The following is a 25,307-nucleotide window of genomic DNA, read 5'->3' on the forward strand; positions in this document are numbered from 1 at the left end:
TCACAGTCCAAACCCCGCAGGACCTGCACGGCCAGGCCGCACTAATTCTTTTCATTTTTTTTTCTTTCAAAAAACTCCCTTAGACCCTCTTGTCACACATATCCTGCACTAATTATTTTTTCATATTTTCACAATACCCCCTGTACCTCTCACCACACATCCCCTCTCTCCGTCTCATGAATAAAACAACACAGAAAACTTCTTGTTCTTCTTCTCCTCCTTCTCCTCTTCCTTCTCTATCTTTCTCAATATACATCAATTAACCAAAATATCAGAACCAAAGACGGAGTTAGGAAACCCAAAAAAGCAGAACGAGGAACCGAAGGGTTCTACGACTCTCTCCCCTGCCCCCTATACCTATCTCCATCTCTTCTTTCATATCCGATGAAGTCGAGCCAAGCAGAAGCAGCTTCATCGTCATCCAACTCTGCCTTCTCCGACCCACCACAGCAACCGGTGGCGGTTCCTTCGTCAACGTCGCCTGCGGCGACGGCATCGGAGAAGACGGCCTCTGTATCAATATCAGCTGCGGAAGAACCTGCGGGTTCCCGGGAAGGGGGCGGTCAAGAATCGGTCTCTGTGGAGCGTCGTGGAGATCATTCGGCGGTGTGTCGATGGACGGTCGTCAATTTCCCCAAGGTGAAAGCTAGGGCACTATGGAGCCGTTACTTCGAGGTCGGTGGGTACGACTGTCGTCTACTCGTATACCCGAAAGGAGACTCTCAAGCCCTCCCTGGTTACTTCTCCATTTACCTTCAAATCATGGATCCTCGGGGGTCCTCTTCTTCCAAATGGGATTGCTTCGCTAGTTATCGGCTCTCCATCGTTAACCATCTCGACGAGTCCAAGTCCATTCAAAGAGACTCGTGGCATCGATTCTCAAGCAAGAAGAAATCTCATGGTTGGTGCGACTTTACCCCTTCTTCCTCAATTCTTGAACCCAAAGCCGGTTTCCTCTTCAACAACGACTCTGTTCTCATTACTGCCGATATCCTCGTATTGAATGAATCCATTTCCTTCACCCGTGATAACAATGAGTTACAGTCTTCATCGTCGTCTTCCTCGGTTGTCGTTTCCGGTCCTGTTTCCGACGTCTTGAATGGGAAGTTCACTTGGAAGGTTCATAATTTCAGTCTGTTTAAGGAGATGATCAAAACCCAGAAGATAATGAGCCCTGTTTTCCCTGCTGGGGAATGTAATCTTAGGATTAGTGTCTACCAGAGCTCTGTCAATGGGGTTGAGTATCTGTCAATGTGTTTGGAGAGCAAGGACACCGAGAAGTCCGTTGTTCCCGACCGGAGCTGCTGGTGTTTGTTCCGAATGTCGGTGTTGAACCAGAAGCCTGGGCTTAACCACATGCACAGAGACTCTTATGGACGCTTCGCAGCGGATAATAAGAGTGGGGATAATACTAGTTTAGGTTGGAATGATTACATGAAAATGTCAGACTTTATCGGGCCGGAATCAGGGTTCCTTGTCGATGATATTGCTGTTTTCAGCGCATCATTTCATGTGATTAAGGAGTCCAGTTGCTTCTCTAAGAATGGAGGTTGGCTTGGAGGGAGGATTGGCGGAGCAAGGAAGTCCGATGGCTATCTGGGTAAGTTCACTTGGAGGATTGAGAATTTTACCAGGTTGAAGGATCTTCTTAAGAAGAGGAAGATTACGGGTCTGTGTGTCAAGAGCAGGAGGTTTCAGATTGGTAACAGGGATTGTCGCCTTATTGTTTATCCCAGAGGTAAGACCGCAATTTGGTTCAGGTTTTTAGCTTTATTATCTTAATACAATGTTCAGTTAGTTAATGTCATATGTGCTTTACGAACCATTTTTCTACAGCATTGCTGTGTTACAGAGAAAATTTAGTGCTGATGATTACTGAATTGAATATAGATGTGGCTTTTAGGTTCAGTCTCACCTGCTAAGCAACTTTTTTTTCAAGCACCACCTTGTTTTAGTTAATTAGGCTGTGAAATGGAAAGAAAACTGATGGAATTTCCACTTGCACTTGATGCCATCAGGGCAGTCTCAGCCACCATGCCACCTTTCGGTATTTCTTGAAGTGACAGATTCCCGAAATACTTCCAGCGACTGGAGCTGTTTTGTCAGTCATAGGTTGTCGGTTGTGAATCAGAGAATGGAGGACAAGTCTGTTACAAAGGAGTCACAGAACCGTTACTCCAAGGCTGCAAAGGACTGGGGTTGGCGTGAGTTTGTGACGCTTACCAGTCTCTTTGATCAGGACTCTGGGTTTCTTGTTCAAGACACTGTTGTGTTCTCGGCAGAGGTGCTTATCTTGAAGGAGACCTCTATAATGCAGGATTTTTCTGGTCGGGAGTCAGATACAAGCAATGCTGGTTCCCAAATTGATGGGGTTGGGAAAAGAGGGTCATTTACATGGAAGGTGGAGAACTTCTTAGCCTTCAAGGAAATAATGGAAACCCGAAAGATCTTTAGCAAATTCTTTCAGGCTGGTGGATGTGAGCTTCGTATTGGTAAGTAGATGATACTATTTTATATTTCCAGTTCTTAACTAAATATGCAGTTGTAGAACCTCAGTCTTTTTGTAATCAAACAAGTTGTCGCTGTCTTTCTACTTAATTGCAAAATCATAATGCACAGGTGTTTATGAATCCTTTGACACTATCTGTATATATCTGGAGAGTGATCAATCAGTTGGAAGTGACCCAGACAAGAATTTTTGGGTCAGATACAGGATGGCCATGGTGAATCAAAAGAATCCTGCCAAAACTGTGTGGAAAGAGTCCTCTATCTGTACAAAGACATGGAATAATTCTGTTCTCCAATTCATGAAGGTCTCTGATATGCTGGAAGCAGATGCCGGATTTCTTGTACGCGACACAGTTGTTTTTGTTTGCGAGATTGTTGATTGCTGCCCGTGGTTTGAGTTTTCAGACCTCGAGGTTAGTATAAATTATTTTTGAAGAGTTCATGTCTTTACCTTCTATTTGTCATTATTTGTTCCATTGTATTCCTTGTGGCTTATAATGCCTTATTAATAGCTTTTCCTTTTTCTTTGATTCTTAGATGAATCTTCTTGGCTTAGAAAAGGGCCATTAAATGATGTTTTGTTACTGGAAGTGTTGGTTGCTTTTTTATTTTATTTTGGATAGGTAGTAGAATTTTATTGACAAGAAAAGATAGGCTAATTAATGTAGAAGGGGTTCAATTAAGAACCACTCTACAGTAGGATCGGTGATAGGTTGCAGCAGAACATCAAATTAGAAACAAAATCAGAATTAGTAACTTAGTAAATAAGAACCAAACCGGCCATTGGAAAGGGATCAAACTCAGGTCGATTGGTGCTTGTATGGAGTAGAAGCACTGCTGAAAGTCTCACTTGGTTCTGATTATTGAATTGGAAGATATGGCAGCAACACCAAAATAGAAGGTTAAGGGTTATCTCACAAACCAGCACTTTGTTAGCAACTCCAAAATAAAAGGTTAAGGGTTATTTCACAAACTGGCACTTTGTTTGGGCTCCAATGAGGATCGAGTGGAGGCCTTGTGGAGTAGGTGATCTGCAGCAAGTTTGGTGTAATTTTTATGGACAGAAGTGAAGTTATAAAGGAGGAATGAAAATAGAAGGTTTGTGAATATGGAGAATTCTAGCCAATGGAATGGGGTAGAAGTGGGGATCGAATGGAGGGGGTGATGGAGTGAGGTGATGGTCCAAAACTCTGCAGGTTTTGATGAAGGAATGTGGAGATATCCCACTCTGATGTTGCAGCGAGAGACAACTCGCAGGAGCAGCATAGGTCTTCAATCGATGGGTACAACAGCAGCATCAACAGACTTGGAGTGTTTGGGTATTGATTGCAGCCTTCAAAGGATTCTTCACTGCACTTGTATTGATCAACAGAGAAACAGCAGCACAAAGGATCGATTGCAATAGAAAAGAAGATAGAAGAGAAGGGGGGGGGGGGGAAGGGGAATGGCTCTCTCAGCCTGGGTCTCTCACCCACAGCTATCCCTGTTGTTGAACAGGGGTTTTACTCTCATAATCAAGTGCAAGAATGCCTCTAAATTTCATTCATTAATTCTGTCTGTCTTCTTCATGCTTCGATCTACGTCACTAATAATACACAACAACAGAGCTGGAAAAAGCCAGCCTAAGATTTAATATAAAGATAGCAGATTCCTTAGCCAACCCCCCAAAGCTATAATATAAAGATAACACATTCCTTACCCAACCCCCCCAACAATACCCACAAGGGACAAGAAAGCAATAAAGAAGCCAAAAAAAAAAAAGAGTCTCAAAGGGGGATGGTCTCCCAAAACAAATCTGGGAGAAAACCAAGGTTTGAGGTCTTGGTATCTTGGCTGGTTTCGGTCAGCCCAAAAACCAAATTGTCTCGGTAACTCGCCGGGATCTCGGCCGAGTTAATGTTTTTTTTAGCTCTTGGTTTCAGGGGCCATATAACCTAATTAGGTTATGAAACTTGTAAGACAGCCTATTTTAGGTCCTACAAACATGGTGGAACCCCTTTTAAAAATCACACCAAAAATGGTAGTTTGACTTAGGACCTTAGATTGGTAGTGTAGTAGTTTACGCTGTATGTGTATACTGACATGACATATTCCACACCAACTTTAGTATTGCGGCACATATAATTCAAGTAGAACAACTTAAATAAGCAATAGGAATGAAAATACATCAAATTATGAACCATTTCATAAATCATACATCTAAGATTGTTTGTTATATAGAGTCAAATATATTTTGAGTCAACATTTAACAATACAAGCCAACAACTACCAAGTACCAAGTCACCCCTATCCTTATATGTTCATCCTAATATTGAACGAGTGCCGGGCCTTCAAGTTCAAATCTCCTCCAAGGAAGGTTGGGCAGCAATTCTTAATGTAGAATCAGTCCACAACTAGTAACTAATTCCACATCAGGATCACTAAGATATCAGTAGTAGCACTTCTCAGCAATCGAACAGGGATAGCAACCACCCAATTAGAGCTTCGAATGGATCTCAGATTGCAGTAGATTCAGGACACAGATTTCTCACAAGCAAATTGATTAATAAAGAAAGGTAGAAGGATAGATTTGGATTGAACTTCTCACTCTCTCCTGGGCCTCTTACCCATAGGTATCTCACCTCTCAACTGAATCACACAGCTTCATGAAGAAAACTTCAAATATTCGTTATCTCAATCATCCCCAGCTAATGGCTATTACAAATATTTAAAGAAAAACCAAATAAAAATTCTATCTATCTAGGAATTTAAGTCTATCTAACCATCTAATTTCAGATTACATATAAGTTTATTAATAAAACCAAAACGAAAACAAATCCCAATAGAAACCTATCGAATAAAACTAATTATAACAGCTGTAGGAGTCCTCCACGTATTGGCAATTGAGTCTTCAGTTTGTATTCACTAGCTAGCTGGCTGTGAGGCCCACTTGGTCGTGAAATCTCCTCCCAATAGAGCTGAACAATATCTGTTCAATTCTGGAAAATAAACCCTTCATGACAGGCTGGCAATAGCTAATGACACTCTCCAAATAAAACTAATCAATCACCTCATAAAAAAGGGCATACCCAGTGCACAAGGCTCCCGCTACTGCGGGGTCTGGGGAGGGTCATAATGTATTTTCCTTACCTCTGTTTCATATAGAGGCTGTTTCCAGAGATTCAAACCTGTGATCACTTGGTCACAATGGAACAACTTAACCGTTGCACCAAGGGTCCACCCTCTAATCAATGTCCTCATAATCTTCTTCATTGACTTAGAAAAAGCCTATGACCGAGTCCCTAGAGATATAATCCAAAATGTCCTAGTGAAGAGGGGGGTGTCAAGTAAATATGTGGATGTCATTAAAGATATGTATGAGGGTGTGGTGATTAGAGTGAGATCTGCGGGAGGTCAGGGCAAGGAATTCCCAATTACGATTGGATTACATCAGGGCTCACCCTTAAGCCCTTACCTCTTCGTGCTTATCATGGATGATATAACCAAGAACATTCAAGACGAGGTCCCATGGTGTATGCTCTTTGCTGATGATATTGTTTTGGTGGATGAGACAAAAGAAGGGATTAACTCTAAGTTAGAACTGTGGAGGTCAACTTTGGAAGCAATAGGTTTTAAGATTAGTTGAACGAAGACGGAGTATATGATGTGTAATTTTAGTCACACCTCGATGGATACTGAGATGGTGCGAATTGAGGAAAGAGAGATACCACAAAGTGACTATTTCAGATACCTGGGATCAATCATAAATAAAGAAGGTGACATAGAGGATGATGTTTCACAGAGAATTAAAGTGGGTTGGATAAAGTGGAGAGGTGCGTCCGGAGTGCTGTGTGACCGACGTATTCTTCTAAAACTTAAAGGAAAGTTCTATAGGACTGTTGTTCGTCCGGCCATGATGTACGGGGCAGAATGTTGGGCTGTTAAGAAGTGTCATATTGATAAACTTTGTGTAGCAGAGATGAGGATGTTACGGTGGATGTGTGGAAAAACAAGGAAGGATAAAGTATGGAATGAACATATAAGAGTGGACTTGGGAATTACACCAATCAATGACAAGCTCCGAGAGAGTCGCTTAAGGTGGTATGGTCACATTCAAAGGAGATCTAGGGAAGCCCCAGTAAGGAGGAGTGATATGATTCAGATTGAAGGAGCTAAAAGAGCTAGGGGGAGACCTAAAATGACTATAAGAGAAGTGGTAAGGAAGGACATGCATAGTCTAGGTCTGGTCCCAAGTATGACCTCGGACAGAGCCTATTGGAGGGCAAGGATCCATGTCGCAGACCCCATTTAGCTCAGATTATCCTGAACGTGTTGGGCTGTGCCTTTTACCTCTTACTAGCTTTCATCTTTCTATTTATTTGCAATCTTCCATTTGTCATTTTCTTTGTCTTTTCTCATCTCTTTCCCCATCTCTCTTCTCCAATCTTTCTTGTTTTTTTTTTTTTTTTTTTCCGTATATCTATGTTTTCTCTATTCTGTTTGTTTGGATCCATGTAGCCGAGCCCATTAAGTTGGGATAAGGCTGTGTTTGTTGTTATTGTTTTGTTGTTGATATACTAGGAAATAGGATAGAAAATATCTCCTTAACTCTTAAGTAACTGATCGATCTCCTCTTTAATTCTTGGAGTAAATCCAATTTTATGCTGCTGGACGATAACTATCTTTGGGGCAGAAATCAATGGGTTTGAATAAACCCAGAATTTCGACCAGGGACCTGCTGGTCAATCTGCATCAAATCTCCTCCATGTTGTTCTTGAGCATCAAATCCAAGTGCTCCAAGGTTTTTTCGGTAAGATTTAGAGCAAATAAGTGTTTTGGAGCTATTTTTTTCACAAATTGCAGGTAGAGTTTATACAGAATAGGTTGAAATTTCAACCAAGAAAAGTTGAAACATGGTATTTATATAATTGACTTTAAGTCATTTAGGTGAGATACCGAATTTTTGGCCAAGAAAAGTTGAAACATTTAGTTTAGACTTTAGAGTTTTCCTATTGGTTGGATGATGTAATAGGTTAGTATAGAGTTTCCTATTGGCTGATGATGTAATAGGTTAGATTGATGCTTTCCTATTGGTTGGATGATGTAAGCTTTCACTTAGGCCAATCATGGGCTTTTGGAATAAATAGATGTAGAAACTCCTAGGAAAATAGTGAATGAATAGAAGTTATTTTAGTTTGAGAACTGAGTTGTGTAAGCTGTGAGATCTTCCCTTACCCCTTTCCTCTCCTCTCTTCTCTTTTCTTCTAAGGCACTGTTTATAGTCCCAAATATCTATTTCATCCTTTCTTTCCCTCCCCTACAATCCCTTGCTCTCCTTACTTTTTTGTTGACTGCCACAAGTATTGAACAAGGTTATTTTGTTTCCTGGTTCTCTACTACAGTACATCCTTGGGTCTGTCTTGCATCTGAGATCCATATCTATTCGGATATCAGACTGCATCAGTTTGGTATCAGAACCTGCCCTAGCCAAGGTTCCAGGTTTCAGGTTTCGATCAGGTTTGACCCTGGCCGAAACCTAAACTTCCCAGGTTCCGACTGAAACTTGGGATTTTTTTGGGCAAATCGAACCCAGAATATGGTTTTTTGACATTTTTTTGTGCTGCCTATTTTACCATTTCACACCTATTCCATGAATTAGTTTCACAAAAAACTGCCCAAAATGGTATTGTGGTTTGGACCCAAGTTTGCTAGTGTACGCTGAATATTGTCGTATACTAGCCCCTATTATAAATACTGACTACATATAATTTAGCTACTGGAAATGTAAATATGCAATTAAAACAATCAAAACATGTATTAAGTTAGGGAAATACAAGTATACAACACTCCACTCAATACCACATGGAGTTTCTTGGTGAGACTAATCCATGAGCTGTGTGTGATTGAAGATTTCGTTGATGCTCCTAATGCAGCAGTTATGTATCCTATGACACATTTTGTGCACAGTTGTTCTGATAGTCCATGACAGCCCACCGATAAGCCTCATCATCAACATACTGAAGGTATCCCAACCTAGAGAATAGCTCAATGACACGGGAACTGAGTGACCTGGCACAAATGTTTGGGCCGGATACACGAAGATGCTATCGATGAAAGATGACCCAACACCTGACTCACCCCCATAATTGTTGCTGGGGAATGAAGTAGAAGATCCACCTTCGCCACTACCTTTGCTACCATGCTCTCCAAATGCCGAACCGGTGCTCTCGAAGGATGGTTCACCAGCATATCCACCATACCCAACATGTGAAGGGTTGAATGAGTAGAACGCAAAAAAGTGGACAGAAATCAATTGATTTGGCAAAAAACTGAGTTTTTTTGGCAAAATAACAAGGAGCAGTGTCGAAACTTGCAAAACAAGGTCTTCTCGGTCGAAACCTGTTAAAATACAGAACTTGTGAATTATATATATGGTTTATCCATGTTTCGATCGAAACCGGTCAAAACAAGGTCGAAACTTGGACCAAACCAGCATCGAACCTTTGTTCTGTTTCAGTTAGTATCGAAACCGATACGTCTTGGAAGTTTCGATTGAAACTTAAAACCATGGACCTAGCCAATTCAAATATGGCCATTATACCATGGATCCATACAAAAAGTTTGCTTTCTTTCAAGAGAACTTGCACAAGGTTAGTGAGAACCTGACGAGTCTTGATGACAACTTGAGAACCTACGAAGTCAGCCACTGCCCATATTCAAATGTTTGGACATTGCTTTTGACAAAATAACTCTCGTTGAATAGTGGGTGGAAGAGAAAGAAGAAGAGACATTGATGATTAAGTGCCACCAGTTGTTGAAAAGCAACCTGTGGAGGTGCATAAACTTGTTGATCTTTTGATTGCAGTCAAATTTGTGCTTTCAAGTTGCAGCTTCAAAAACGAACTTCTTGTTGCTTTATGTAGGCATCACTAGTTGAGGAAGATGGTTGCTACCTACTAGTCGTGCTTGAAGATCTTTCCATTCTAAAAAACTTGATGATGAGTTTTTTGTGAACCGAGGGGAAATAATTAGTAATGCAGGAACAATCCACAATTCAGATTGTACGACTGGGATTAAATCTGATTAGTATTGGTTCAGATCGTATGTTAGGACTGGTAGTCTTTTGATTAAAAAGTTGGGGGCAATTATGTAAATTTTCTATTTTTAATATTGATGTAGACGTAAGGAGGTTGAAGATATTCACATTTTGTAGCCAACAATTGCGGCTCGAGGTGTTCACATGCTCTTATACTTGGCTAGAAGTTTCTTATTGGTAGGATGCTATAGTATGTTAGTTTAGTGTTTTCCTTTTGGTTGGATAATGTAATAGGTTAGATTGGATCTTCTTATTGGTTGGATGATGTAAACTCTCTCCTAAGACAATCACAAGCTTTTGAGAGTAGCTATAATTAGATGTGACCACTGACCACTCTTAGGAAAATAGTGAATGAATAGAAGTTGTTTTGGCTTGAGAACTGAGTTGTGTGACGTGAGCTCCTTCCCTACCCTTCTCCTCTCTTCTCTTTTCTTCTAAGGTATTGTTCACAATCCCAAACAATCTTCCTATCTATTTCTTCCTTCTTTTCCTCCATTACTTTTTGTTGACTGCCACAAGTATTGAATGAGGTTATTTTGTTGTCTGGTTCTCTACTACAGTGCATCCTTGGGTTTGTCTTGCATCTGAGATCCATATCTTTTTGGATATCAGACTGCATCAGTTTGGTATCAGAGCCTACCCTAGCTTATCCAGATATGACAGTTATACCATGGATCCGTACAAAAAGTTTGCTTTCTTTTTAGAGAACTTGCACAAGATTATTGAGAATCTTGACTAATCTCAGCGACAACTTGAGAACCTATGAAGTCAGCCATTGCTCACGTTCGAACATTCGATGCTGCTTTTGACAAAATATCAGTTGAATAGTGCATGGAAGAGAAAGAAGATGAGCCATCGGTTACGGAGGACGAAGTGGCACCAATTGTTGTTGAAAAGCAACCCGGGGAGGAGCGTAAACTTGTTGATCTTTTGATTGTCTTCCAAGATGTAGCTTCAACAACATTCTCTTTGCTTGTCATAGGCATCAGTAGTTTGAGGAAGATGGTTGCTGCTGGTCGTGCGTTGAAGATCCTTCTATTCTTTTTTTTTTTGCTAAAGGTCAGTAAGTATATAATTATAATAAGAAAAAGTTATAAAGTTAATGTCCAGGCATACCCAGACGAATACAAGAAACGATTTAGCCTGAGAAGCCCCACCTTCGGCAGTGCCATCAGCAGGGAACAACTCAGACTAACAAAGATCCAACCATGGCATTGGACGAGAGAATGTCAAGAGGCCTTTGAGTAAAAAGATTTAACTAGAGAACTGATACCGCGGTCTGCCTTAAACATCCCGCTCAAGTTCCAATTGAATATGAGAAGGGAAAACAATTGAAGTAGAGGAGGAACCCTTTTTAGCTGTATCCTTTGCTAGAAAGTCTGCATCCATTCTAAAAAACTTGGGGATGAGTTTTTGTGAACCAAGGGGAAATAATGCAGAAGCAATCCATGATTCAGATCGTGTGGCTGGGATTAATTTTGATTTGCATTGGGTCAGATATTGTATGTCAGGGCATGATAGTCTTTTGATTGAAAAGTTGGGGGCAATTGTGTAATTTTTCCTATTTTTAAATATTGATGCAGACATAAGGAGGTTGGACATGTTCACATGTGTTCACATTGTGTTCACGTTCTGCAGTCAACAATTGAGGCTGGAGGTGTTCACATTCTCTTATCCATGGCTGGATGATGTAATAGGTTAGTTTAGAGTTTTCTTATTGGATGATGTAATAGGTTAGATTTGCACACAAAAAAAAATTAATGGGTTAGATTGGAGCTTTTCTATTGGTTGGATGATATAAGCTCTTTCCTAAGCCAATCATAAGCTTTTGGGATTAGTTATAAATAGATGTAACCAGCCCTAGGAAAATAGTGACTGAATAGAAGTTGTTTTGGTTTGAGAATTGAGTTGTGTAAGTTGTGAGCTCTTCCTCTAACCCTCTCCTCTTTTCTTCTAAGGTACTGTTCTCACGTAATGTTCACCCGTCACCGTCCCAAACAGTTCTTCTATCTATTTCTTCCTTCTTTCCCTCCCCTACGATACCCTACTTTTATTACTTTTCTATTGACTGCCTCAAGTATTGAACAGGGTTATTATTCTGTTTTCTGGTTCTCTACTTCAGTACATCCTTGGGGCTGTTTTGCATTTGAGATCCATATATTTTTGGATATCGAACTGCATCAGAGGTCTGTTAGGGCATTGAGAAAATCTATTGCTTCAATGCCTGTAGACCAAATAAACTATATTACTAGATAAACTGATTGGTTATCTCCGTATTATCTCAAACATAGTTGTCAAGGCGAGTCAGGTGACTAGGTGACCCAGGGTGTTGGGGGGGGGGGGGGGCTGGATGCCCAAGCGACACTAAGAAGGCACCTAGGCTACCCAAGGTGTCGTCCAGCAAGGGGTGCCTAGATGCCTAGGAGGGGCCTTGACGATGATGATCTCAAACACCTTAAAATTTTAGAACAAATGGGATCTTAGTAAAGACAACATATATTGGCAAGCATACGCTATACCTCATAGCCAAAAATTGTCCATGGTAAGGGCCTGGTGATTTTCATACCCTGCTCACCTCTTCTGAATTCTGATCATTATCTGTATTCCTTGACTGTAGCCAATAATATGAAGCCACTAGCAATGGCCGTTCCCCCCCCCCCCCCAAAATTTTTTTTTTCTCCCTTTGATACCCTACCATCCTGCTAGTGTGTGTGTGTGCGCGTGCGTGCATGCATTTCTGATTTCTCTGCATGATTATTGTAGCCCATGATATGATTGCTTGTGTTGTGGCAAGGTAAGCTCCTGGGTAGTTGCACACATTCTTTATCGTCTTTAAAGAATTTAGGATTATTATAGACCTCCTTGGCTAGACAAGGCAGCTACAATAGATTTTTTAGACTATTCGTTTTGATTACATCTTGAAGGATTGTGGGGGAAGTGATTAGCTCCTCCATATATTCTTTCGAAAAGCCTTGGCCACCATCAAGGATCAAGATCTTGGTTTCACACCTGGTTTCAGTCAGGCCCAAAACCGTGCCAGATCTCATTTCGAGGTTTTGACATTGGGTTTTGACCTTGGACCACCCTGGGGCCTGGGTTGAAACCACGGTTGAAATATGGGTTGAAACCCTGGATTTCGTTTCGGCCAGGCTCGAAACCGAGACAACTCGGAGATGTAGTTCCATGGTCACAACATATCCAACCCCTTAATCTCTATTTTGATGGTAGTTCATTGAGAGACCTTGCTCTTGTAAGTATTAGTCTGCTTTTAGAGTTTGATGCCTTTATCTTTGGTTTGAGACTTTCCATCTTTCCTTGAACCCCTTCTTTTTGGAAGGGGACTTGGTTATGGTTAGTATATGTGTGTGATTTATAGGAGTTCATTGCCAATTTCACACTATATGAGTACTAGATCCATTAGGTTCTCTAGAAATATCTGAACCCATGAGGGGCCAAGATCTAATAACTTGATAGATGATGAGGGATGACCTTGCTGGGGTTTTGGGTTGACGGAATCCATGTTTACTTGTCCATATCCTGGTATGTAGCTATGAGGGCTTGTGTTATAGTTGTTAAGGCAGCTAGGCAACCCAAGGCGGTTGAGGGGGGAAAAAACAAGGTGACACCAACAAGGCTCCTAGGCACGGCCTAGGCGATGGCTTGACAACTATGGTTATGAGGGAGGTCATGTGTAAAGAGAGGGTCATATCCCATAATAAAGCTTCTGGATTACTTTTGTTTGCTATTATATTTATATTTATATATATATATATATATATATATATATATATTTTCTAGTTTGCCATATTGATGAAGGATGCAGGTCTCCCAAAATTGTGTTTTTTTTGGGGGGGGGGGGGGAATCCAAAAACTAAGTTTCAGTTGTTTTTGTGAGATTGAATTACTTTTTGCTGGCTATGTTGTGTTATCTTGGACCAATTTGCAGATGTACTCAAGATCTATCCATTGACTTGCTGGGATCTTCTCATGCAGAGTATGCTCCAAGTATTACATATTAGTCTATCACTTGCAGCACTAAGTGCTTACTTTTTGGAACTTTATGGAAATGTGTTTTGATGTCTACCCACTTTAACAGCTGTTAGTTACATAGTAGCTCGTTATACTGTCCTAATTTATTTAACCAGGAAATCAAGTGTAGTATAGTTTTTGTTTATTGTACAGATTCTTTTAATACTTAGTTCAAATTTATCAATTTCAAAACAGCGGGTTAACTATTTTTATTGTTTATTTCTCTTTGTTATACCAATGATCAACATCTGGTTTTCCCTTGGTCAGGTTTTGGCTTCTGAGGATGATCAAGATGCTTTGTCGACTGACCCTGATGAGCTTATTGATTCTGAAGACAGTGAAGGAATTAGTGGTGATGAGGAAGACATCTTTAGAAACCTTCTTGCTAGAGCAGGGTTTCACCTTACATATGGAGATAATTCTTCACAGCCACAGGTCACTTTAAGGGAAAAGCTTTTAATGGATGCTGGTGCAATAGCTGGTTTTCTTACTGGGCTTCGTGTCTATCTTGATGACCCTGCTAAAGTAAAGCGCTTGCTTCTCCCCACCAAACTCTCTAGCAGTAATGATGGGAAGAAGGAGGTCACACGGACAGATGAATCTTCTCCCAGTGTGATGAATCTGCTGATGGGGGTTAAAGTTTTGCAGCAGGCAATCATTGATTTACTTTTAGACATAATGGTTGAATGCTGCCAACCCTCGGAAGGAAGATCTGGTGATGATTCTTCTGAAACCTGCTCAAATCCTTCCCCAGATAACAATGGAGCCAGCAGTCCATCAGAATCCTGCAGGGAAACTGGAGCGACGGAATCTGTGCAATCTCCTGTATATGAGAGGTTAGACTCTGGGGCAGATGAAAATACTAATACCTATGCAGTACAAAGCTCGGACATGAATAGAAGTGATATAGCTGGAAAGGCTGTCCCTGGACAGCCTATTACTCCTCCAGAGACATCTGCAGGGGGCCTTCCTGTTGACAATGGTTTCATTCGATCTTCCAAGGTACATGAACTTGTACTCAGTTTAGATGGGATTTCCTAGCTTGATTTCCAGGTATTAACTGCTGAACCCACTGCTTCTTCAGACAAAGTGCCCGGAGCAGTCTGAGGAGCTCTTGGAATTAATTGTAAATTCCCTGCGAACAATAGATGGTGCTGTTCCACAAGGTGGTCCCGAGCCACGTAGAAGGCCTCAGTCTGCACAAAAGATTGCTCTTGTAATTGATAAAGCCCCTAAACATCTGCAACCAGACCTAGTTTCTTTGGTTCCCAAATTGGTTGATCAGTCAGAGCATCCACTTGCTGCTTGTGCACTTTTGGATCGACTTCAAAAACCAGATGCCGAGCCTGCATTTCGACTGCCAGTAAGGAAGATTTTTTGCGTATTTATTTTCTCTTTTCCTTTTCCCTTCATTTACTGGGATATGATTTTAGAAATTGACTGTTTTAGTTGTTAACATTTAGAGAATGTATAGTCATATAACTTTGATTTGGATTAATTTGCTTATCTTTTTGTTTGGTCTGCCCAGTTTAAATAAAATTTTATTTATTCTTCTAGGTTCTGGGTGCCCTTAGTCAATTGGAGTTTGGCAGTGAAGTGTGGGAACGTGTCTTATTTCAGACTTTCAAGCTGTTGACAGATTCAAATGATGAACCACTTGCAGCAACCATTAGTTTTATATTTAAAGCTGCATCTCAATGCCAGCATCTTCCTCAAGCAGTATGCATCAAGAGTTGAAATTTCGTGTTGGATTTTCTTGTTAATTTTCTTATGAGCCAATTTGGAATTTCCTATCTTATTTATTATAATCTCTTATGTCTTTCCTCATAGGTCAGAATGGTTCGTGCTAGGCTGAAAAGTTTGGGAGTTGAAGTGTCATTTAGTGTCCTGGATGTTCTGGCCAAAACCATGAGTAGGTGGGCTGATGTCGCTGAAACAATGTTGAGGGAGATAGATTCTGATTGTGAGCTCGATGACTGCTGCTTAACAACACCATGTGGGCTCTTTTTGTATGGTGAAAATGAATTTACTGCTGAAAGGTTGCATTTGGTAGAGGAGCAGATTGTGAATGCAGGTCGTCATTTTGCTGATGTTTATATCCTGATAGAGATGTTATCCATACCTTGCCTTGCTGTTGAAGCTTCTCAAGTTTTTGAGAGAGCCGTATCTCGTGGGGCCATATTGGCTCAGTCAGTAGCCATGGTCTTGGAAAGACGCCATGCTCAAAGTCTGGGTATTAATTTTAGATCTGTTGCTGAGAATTTTCAATATAAAGATACAGTAGAGGGAAAGATCAATGAGTCATTGCCAGTCCAGGAAGATGATTTTGCTCCTGTTCTTGGTCTTGCTGAAGCATTGGCTCTCTCTAGGGACCCTCAAGTGCAAGGGTTTGTGAGGATGCTATATGCTATATTGTTTAAACTGTATGCTGATGAGGGATATCGAGTCAGGATGTTGAAAGGGCTTATTGATCGGGCCACTAGCACTACTGATAACTGTCGAGAAGTAGACTTAGATTTGGATATTTTGGTGTTTTTGGTCCGCGAAGAACAAGGGATTGCCATGCCAGTTCTGAGCATGATGCGGGAAGTTACTGAGCTGGCCAATGTGGATCGAGCTGCTCTTTGGCATCAGTTATGTGCTAGTGAAGATGAAAATACCCGTGCTCGCGAAGAAAGACAAGCTGAAGTTTCCAATATGGCTAGAGAGAAAGCTATGTTGTCACAAAGGCTGAGTGAATCTGAGGCAACTAATAACCGTCTTAAGGTACCTGATCTCTCATCTCTATTGCCCACATTGCTAGTGAATTGTTATCATATGCTGCTAATTTGTACAGTGATTTTGCAAGATCATGCTATTTATGAAAATGAATGGCAAATGAATGGCAGGCTGAGATGAGGGCTGAAATGGATCGGTTTGCTCGGGAAAAGAAGGAGCTTTCTGAACAGACACAAGAAGTTGAGAATCAGCTTGAATGGCTACGCTCAGAACGGGATGATGAAATTGCAAAGCTTTCCTCTGAGAAGAAGGTTCTTCAGGACCGTCTTCATGACGCTGAGACTCAACTTTCACAGTTGAAGTCTCGAAAGCGTGATGAGCTGAAGGTAAAATATATCTCATCTCGCTTTCCTACAAATGTTTCTGCTGCTATTTAAGTTTGGAAGTGAGCTAGATTTCCGCTAGAACATGGAGACATGGAACCTGTGTTCTCCAGAGAAATTCAACTTTTGGATGGTTAAAAGATCTTAGAGGAGCATTAGTTACACCCTTACCTTGAGTGTTCTTACTCTTGATTGGTTTGCATATTTGCATAATTATTTATTAAATTACGAAAATTATACATTTATCCTTTTTAAGAAGGTTGTAGTATATCATAGTTGTCAAGGTGCCAAGGTTATGGCTAGCCACCATGATGCTTGGGTGATGTCTAGGCAAGGCCAAGGTGACTGAGTTGACCATCATATTTCCCATATTTTTATGCCAATTTCTGGTGTGTCTTCTTCTCCTCCCTCCTCCATTTTCTTCTTCTCCCCCTTCTTTGCCTCCTTGCCTCCCTTTCCTCCCTTGGGTCTTGTTTGGGAGCATCATGGCCACCTTGTTGCCTAGGTGCTGCCTTTACAACTATGTAGCGTACGCGCATGCACTCCTAAAATAATTAAAAAAGAAGGGGCAGAAAATATGATTCAAAGAGAGCTGTATATCTCTGTATGGAATGTAATGAAATTAGAAAAGCCATTTATGAAGTTAAGTACATGTCTCTTGATACAGAGATGGCACTGAAGTTCTGTAATGATTCAATGATTTCAATCATTATTTATCTCATTTTAGATGAAATAGCTCCTAGAATTTCAATCTGACGGTTGTTTTTGTCACGAGCAATTTAGGATTCAAATTATTAGTGTCCATTGGGGATTTTTTCTTCATATCAGAAATTGCATTGTGCGACATTTTTCTTAATGTATTTTTTCATGGTCATCCTTTCGTGATTTGTTAACTAAAAGTTTTTCCATCTTAATGTTTTGTAGTCATCCTGGTAATGATTTGCTTTTGCTGATATTGAGTATTGAAAGTTCTGCTTCTGCATAATTTTTCAGTTGGCACTTCACATACTTCTTGTCTACCATTTTATTTGTTTTTTTTTTTTTTAATCTGTTGTGTCGGTTGACTAGTATTTTCTCTTGAGATATGCATTTAAAATTCTAGATTTACTGATAAATGATTTAAAATTCTGTTTCTTAGCTGTTAATATTGACTGATGATGTCATCTTTAGGAGTTGAATTGATGACAATATTGAATACTCTCTTCTAATGGTGCAGAGAGTAGTGAAAGAGAAAAATGCTCTAGCTGAAAGGTTAAAGAGTGCAGAAGCTGCACGGAAAAGATTTGATGAAGAACTCAAACGTTATGCCACTGAGACTGTGACTCGAGAGGAAGTCCGACAGTCCCTTGAGGACGAAGTCAGACGTTTGACACAAACAGTTGGACAAACTGAAGGAGAAAAGAGGGAGAAGGAAGAACAGGTTGCTCGATGTGAGGCATTCATTGATGGGATGGAAGCAAAATTACATGCCTGCCAGGTATTTTTCCTCCTTTATTTCTTAGGTTTTATTAATGCTTAGTTCTAAGTTGTTGTGCATATGCGTATCATCCAACATGGTTTTGTGTAGCTAACATCAGTTGGTATTCCATGGTTACTATTGTCATGTGATCTAGTTCAAAATCATAATCCTTGTAAATGTTTGTGTTGACAGCAGCTAAATTGCCTGTGTAATGAGAGTTCACTCCAAGGTCCAGTTTGCACAAATATAGTACATTAGGTATCTAGTTTTAGATTGTCTTCTTGCCTGAAAGTGTGATCTGTCCTTAGACATGGGATGAATCAGTCTATGCCATGGAGTAACCTGAGCTTAACAAGAGTTAGGATCATAGTTGTAAAGGCTGCAAGGCGACCCAAGGCGGTGGAGGGGTGCTTAAGCGCTTAGGCGACAAGGCACCCAAGTGTTAATTTTTATTTCCCCTCTTTTCTAACATTATATAGTATGCTACAATATATACCTTACATCATCAAAAATCAACATTAAGCCACATCAAGTCATCAATAATCAGCATTAAGTCGAATCAAGTCATAAAAAATCGATACAGAACTAGAAGACGTCAGAACTGAAGAAGCAAGCTATTGGAAGTTTGAAACAATAAAAACATACATTTGGTTTATACTGTTCTTGGAATTGGTCATGTCCTGGTATACCTAGTCTCACATTTGGTTTATATACTATTCTTAGAAAATATGTTCTTATCTATAAGTAATTAAACTGCTCTCGATTTAGAGAAATGTTCTGGTTTTCTATGAAGTTTGAGTGGTCAAATGATTTTATTTTTACATAAGAATTTTTGTATTAGGTAGAGCACAAAACCAGCTTTCCAACAAATCCAAGGTTGCTTAAATCTGATTTATAGTGAAAGAGTTATGTTCCAGTCAAACCTTTTTTGGTGTGCATGAATGCTGTCAAAGTCGTTCTGAATGAAAATATATTTTTTAGATATCAAAACAAATGAATATTTTATCGCTCTTTTGGTTTGTAGTAATGTTTTAGCATATTAAGATTTATGGAATTTTTAGATTTGAGAAAAACCCCAACATTAGAAAGTTGAAAGTTTCACCTACCGCTGAAACCAATTTTTGTTCTTGTAATGGGGATGTTGACTTTTTATCCTTTTGGAAATTGATTTTGTAACTCTTTTTATTAGATTTAAATAGAGGGTATTTGCTTATTTATGAATAATATCTTAAGTAAATGAATTAAATAATATTTTGACATAAATAAGGGCCAAACTGGGTTCGATCACACTAAAGAGACAGTCACCTAGACCCCAAAAAAATCTGCCTGGACGCCTTGACAACTATGGTTAGGATTCTTCCGCATATAGCTTCTGCTCACACACTTATGAAAACAGACCCAGCAGCGATATGTTGGAGCATCTGAATGGAAGAATGGGTTGGAATATTAATTACTTATAGGAACAAGCCTCGTGTACTGGGTACGCCCTTTTAGGAACAAGCGTATCACATAGCCTAACCTCATGAAAGGACTAGATTAATCTAGTTTTCTAGTTGTGATCTGCCTGATGTAGATTGCATCACATCATCAGGGGTGCAAAGTCTCTTAAATGCTCCTATAGCACTGTTTTCATCGACAGAAAGCCTCCGTTCTTAATTGTGTTCATGAATCGTAAAAATAAATAAATAAATAAATAAAATAAACACAGACTTCACGATGGTTCCTGAATGCCTATAATAGCATTATTTACTATAAAGATCCCATTAGGGGGGTGTTAAAAAAGTGGAACTAGGGATACTATGAGATTTTTTATTCTAAGACAGCATGACTCTTGCCAAGCAATTGCAACCCAGGTTTTGACACGTGTAACTTCACTTATCAATAGAAATCTCATCAGAACACAGTCCATCTTTCTTCTTTGCTCTCCCCCCCCCCCCCCTCCAAAAAAAAAAAAAAGAAGTATATCTATCCCAGCAGAATATGGTTAACTCTGTTCTCAAATTAGCTAACCATTGTCTGATTGATTCTGATTCTATGTTCTGTCAGAGGGGTGTGTTTGTCATCTTTCTGTTCTATACCCTCTTCTTTCCTATCCATCTCGTCCCTAACCCTACCTTTTGACACTTCTTACCCAGAGATAGACCTGACTGGGATTTTGTGTTTTAAGGCACAATTCCATGTCAGAGGGACCATCAACAGCCTGTTTGGGTCCGAGTTGGTGGTCGACTTGTTAGGACATCGTCATTCCATCTCCCGGATCACTGTCTTCGTATCAACCCCCTTTGCCCATAATGAGTTCAGGCGAGAGATCCTCCCTCCGAGGAAATACTGGCAATATCTTCATTCTAGACTTTTTCCATAAACTAGCAACATGACTGAATACCTTATTCAAGGTTCCAAACTTTGGTTTGACCTTTTCCGGTAACTAGAATATTATACACCAAATTACTGGTCACTTGCACAGCAGGTTTTTATCATTGTCAAAGTTCTAAACCTCCTCATCTTTTGGGAGTTCATCACCAGTTCTCAACCCACAAGGTGGTATTTTGATGCTTCTTCTTATCCTTCTGAAAGAAATTCTGTTGACGCAGTTTGGATGATTCGGCATGGAAAATTAACACTAGAAAAGTGAAATTAAATAAATTGGCATGCTGATTATAGTCAACTTTTTTCTTTTTGAGACTTTGCTGCTTATCAACGATGTCAATTTCTTCATAACATATTTTATGATCAAATATCAAACAAAGCGTTTTGTTTAAATGCACTCCTTTAAGAAGATGGAAGGATGACCATTTTGCAGTCTAAGCTTGGGGATCTCATTTATATTGCCCCTTTCCATTTAGCTAATTTTTGGCAAAGCTGGTAACAGCTTCAGAACAACTTTTTTCACCAATGGATTTTGGGTGGTCCATAATTAAGAATAAGAAGCTTCAGTACAAGGATGTTTGCAAACTGTGAGAAATACCAGGCTCTTGCCTGCCATGAATAAGCCTTCTAGCATGTCTCCTTCAGCCGCCCTTCTTTCATTATATCTTCTGCTTTGTAGCTAGAATAAACAAGGGAAATGGGTTTTCCCTTATCAGAAGCCCTCAGAACTTCTAAAGAATCAGCCATGAACCTCATTAATCAAAACTAATAAAGAAGCAGAAGAATATTGTCAATTGTGGTTGTTCTCTTCTATGAAGTCTTTGTTTACATGATCAGCCTTGAACTTCCTTCTGTTGCCGTTGAGTTTATACTCCTGCAATTAAATGCCACCTAAAGTTTTCTTTCCAAATATAAGCAGTTTGTATTTATGATAGTTTTAGACCTAGACAACCAGCAATTTCGACTAGTGGGAGGAGGAAAGGAGGAAACAAAGGAGAAGAGAAGAATAGAGAATAGTGAGAGAATAGCTTATACCAATCGGTAGCAGCAATTTCATATTTATTAGGACAATAGCATAAGCCATTACAAGTAAACCCTTATATGAATATACACATAAGCTACTAAGAAATAAAGAGAATTCCAGAACTACCCTTACGGTACTAACTCTTAACAGTGGTGATTACATTAGATCCTTGAGGCCCTCATATGATTCTGAGACAAGGACATTTTGGTGTTTCATACAAGGTTAATGGAATGATAATCTTTCAATTCTTCAGGACCTCTTTCTGTTGATTTGAGGTGATCAAGGTAGAATTGCTCCTCAAATTACCTTCATCATAGAACTCTTGGGAACAGTACATATACCTGGGTAGTCTCCTAAAATGAATATTTCTATAAAAGGTAGCTGGCCAGCTGATATTTGTTCACTATCACCATCCAGCGTAGTGGACTTTCTTGACTTCCTATTCAAGAGGCTTTCTAGGCAAGGTTTTAAATTTTGATTTTTTAAAATATTTTTTGAGATTGTGTGGAACTGGAAATATTTAGTAGACCTCGTGGAATTGGAAATATTTAATCTAAACACACTGGAATTAGTAGAATGATGGATTAAAGCACTGATGCACATTTTTCCAATCATTTAAGCATAAAACCATCTTTAATGCCTTAAAGAGATCAGTACCTTTTGATATATGCTATTTTGCATGCTTGAATAGTAAGATTTGATCTGCTTGTATAATCCATAGGTTTTGGACACCTTAATTAAGTACTAGAGCTCTTTGATGTAAAGACTATTTAATCAAGCTATTCCAAGAACTCAAGTGTTGGTTTTGAGTGAAATATTACAGGTCTGTGGTACAAATAAGTTTGTCTACACTATTGACATCACCAAAAATGTTTATTACCAGAAAAATGCTGCAGTTAACTATTTAAATTATGACTATGACATGCAAGATTTTATGCATCATCATCTTGATTAGATGATCTTGGCTGTGTGCTAGATGGGCCGAAATGTTGTGTAATAGTTGTGTGGCTTGTAAGATTTTGATGGTACTTGGTCCAGATTTTTTTTGTTTGCTACTGTTTATTGTTTTTGGATGCTAAGTATTGTAGATGTCCTAGATCATTTGTTTAGATTTGTTATTATGTTATTTTTTCTCTTCCAAAATAGCACAATTAGACGTTATTCTTAATGCCGGGACTTCTGTAGTGGAATGAGGTAGTATGTCTGCATGTCAGATAGTCCTAATATGAACTCAAATAGAATGAGAAAAAGTGTGGGGGGTTTGGAAAGGATGTTTACATGTTCACTGATGAATGAGCTTGGATCTTGATGACTTGATGGAATTTCTTCTGTTTATGGTGTTTCTTTGTGGTTCTCTTCACAATTTTTACCGAATGCGCAAAGGGACAGATTGGGTTTTTCAGTTGCACGAGAGAGATTTATTTTTTAGGCAATCTGAAGTTCTTTATTATTTTTTTATAAAGATTGCAATCAGTAAATTCCACTTGGCTGTCTCTTAGTCCATCTGTTACTCTTCTCCCTCCCTGCAACTTTGGTAAACGTGTAAATGTTTCAACTAAAAGACTGCTGTTGTCTTGCAGCAATATATCCATACTCTTGAGGCTTCTCTTCAAGAAGAGATGTCACGACATGCCCCCCTCTATGGTGCGGGCTTGGAAGCTTTGTCAATGAAAGAGTTGGAAACGTTGTCACGTATCCATGAAGAAGGTCTCAGGCAGATCAACGCACTCCAACAACGGAAAGGGGGTGCTGGTGGCAGCCCTTTAGTGAGCCCCCATGCTCTTCCCCACTCCCATGGATTGTATCCTATGGCCCCACCTCCCATGGCCGTTGGATTGCCTCCTTCGCTCATCCCAAATGGTGTCGGGATCCACAGCAACGGGCACATGAATGGTGCAGCGAGACCTTGGTTCAATCCTACTTGAAGCCAGTTGCAGAATCTTGTAGTTCTGTATTAAGTCACAGTGATCATCTTTCATCTGGCTGGTATTTTTTCTTTACCGGTAGAGCTCAGTGAAATTTCCACGTGAAAGGGCTTTCCACCAATTTTTTTTCCCTCAATTCTTCTAATATTTCATATTTTCATTTCAGCCTTCTTTAGAGTCATCTCTTGGCATTTGAACTGGTAGAACCGTGGGATGGTCTGTTAAATAAATAACAGAAAGGGGAAATGCATAGTAAGGGAAGGGAAAATAGGGTTGTAATAATCAAATGTAAGAATGTGGAAAATCCAAGGGAACTAGCAGTTGCAAATGCCACATTTCGTTCTTTTGTTGGAAAAAGCATATCTGGAAAATTTTGGAATTTTGTTGTGCCATCAGCTTTGTCCCCATTTTTTGTTTTTGGTATTTCTTGTTTTGTGTTTTCCATTATTTTTTATAATGAAGGTTCAAGTGGATGCTGGTTTTCTTGCTAGAAACTTCTTCAGGGTTTTTTTTTGGGGGGGGGGGGGGTTGACACTGGCACAGTTAAAGCTTTTAATTTTACTTCTCGTTCATGTTTCATGCATTTTTTAGCTAGTTGCATACAGATGAAAAACAGGTGATCGACCGGCCATCATTCGACTAAGTTTCTCAAGAACATTGTTTTAACCGTTGGGAGGAGGTGGTGAACAGGTAACAATTTTTATATAAAAAATCAATTCAGCAGATGCATCTTTTGGACAGGTATGTCCAAGATACACTTCTACTTTACAAGTAGAGGATACCCTAGCCATTTTAAGGGTTGGTTCTAAGTATCATCTACTTATTTTCCTCTCTTTCAACCCTCACTGATTTAGCCATTTTCATGTACTGTTTTGAAATGTTTCCTGAAGTCTTCTTCTTGTCTTATTGAGTACAACTCTTAGAAACCTAGCTGGACCTTTATCCCCTCAAATACAGTACACCTTCAAGTGCACCAAAAAGGTACATCTGACGGTACACATGCACTAGGGGGAGTGTTTTAAATAAAATCACTTTATGGTGCACCGTCAGATGTACCTTTTTGGTGCACTTGAGGTGATAAAAATTCGGTAAGCCAAGGGGTTGTGCAACAACTATAACAAAAAATTTGTATGAGGGCATAGCTTCCAAGAGTTATTCTTGATCGAGAGCAGCTATGAAGATGACAAAGGCCAAAACAACCCGGGCTAGAGGGAAAACATTCTTAAAAAAGATTGTGATATGTTAGAGATCTTTTTGCATGGACAGAATTTTGCTGCTATACTTGTGGAATGTTCCTGCTACAAGGCTGACAGCCAAGGAAATGGAATAATTCATTTCCCCTTTCGGTATTTCCTCTGGCTGCCAGTCTTGCATTCCTGCTACATTTGTAGCAGTAAATTTTTTCCTTTTTACATGCTATTTACAGTGTGCAATCTCCCGAAACCATGTGTGTGAAAAGGAGTATAGGCCAAGTAGTAATTACGGTTATGATGGATAATTGTAGCACCCATAATTTTATGAGTGAAACTCTTGCCAAAAGAGTTGGATGTAAGCCAACTATTGGTAGTAGCTAGATTTGAAGTAATCATTGCAGCGAGGGAGAGGTGCCTAGTTCCGGTTAAGGGTGTTAATTGGTTCAGTTTCAATTATTCAGTTTGGTTTAAGATACAAAATGTAGAATCCACAACTGAAACAAACCAAGAATAAGATCAAAACCATAATCGAACCGATTCAATTCGATTCAGTTTTGTATTTGGTTCTTTATTTGGTTTCATATTCGGTTTAGATTGTATCACCCATAGACATTTTCAGAATTGAG

General features: G+C 39.6%; 1 protein-coding gene across 2 annotated transcripts; it reads left to right on the top strand.

Annotated features, from left to right (window-relative positions):
• Nucleotides 1-271: 271 nt before the first annotated feature.
• LOC122650289 lies at nucleotides 272-23,880 on the top strand. 2 transcript variants are annotated; one of them, XM_043843673.1, is made up of 11 exons: nucleotides 272-1,037; nucleotides 1,302-1,738; nucleotides 2,019-2,492; nucleotides 2,620-2,921; nucleotides 13,880-14,614; nucleotides 14,697-14,975; nucleotides 15,170-15,331; nucleotides 15,443-16,378; nucleotides 16,501-16,716; nucleotides 17,930-18,190; nucleotides 23,144-23,880. In XM_043843673.1, the coding sequence occupies exons 1-11, from the start codon at nucleotides 385-387 to the stop codon at nucleotides 23,486-23,488; spliced, it is 4,800 nt and encodes a 1,599-aa protein (XP_043699608.1). In that variant the 5' UTR covers nucleotides 272-384; the 3' UTR covers nucleotides 23,489-23,880. The 2 variants fall into 2 exon arrangements, with proteins under 2 accessions (XP_043699608.1, XP_043699607.1); XM_043843672.1 differs by having other exon boundaries at nucleotides 272-1,738.
• The last annotated feature ends 1,427 nt before the right edge of the window (nucleotides 23,881-25,307 follow it).

This window comes from Telopea speciosissima, chromosome 2, assembly GCF_018873765.1.
Source record: "Telopea speciosissima isolate NSW1024214 ecotype Mountain lineage chromosome 2, Tspe_v1, whole genome shotgun sequence".
NCBI classification, from domain to species: domain Eukaryota; kingdom Viridiplantae; phylum Streptophyta; class Magnoliopsida; order Proteales; family Proteaceae; genus Telopea; species Telopea speciosissima.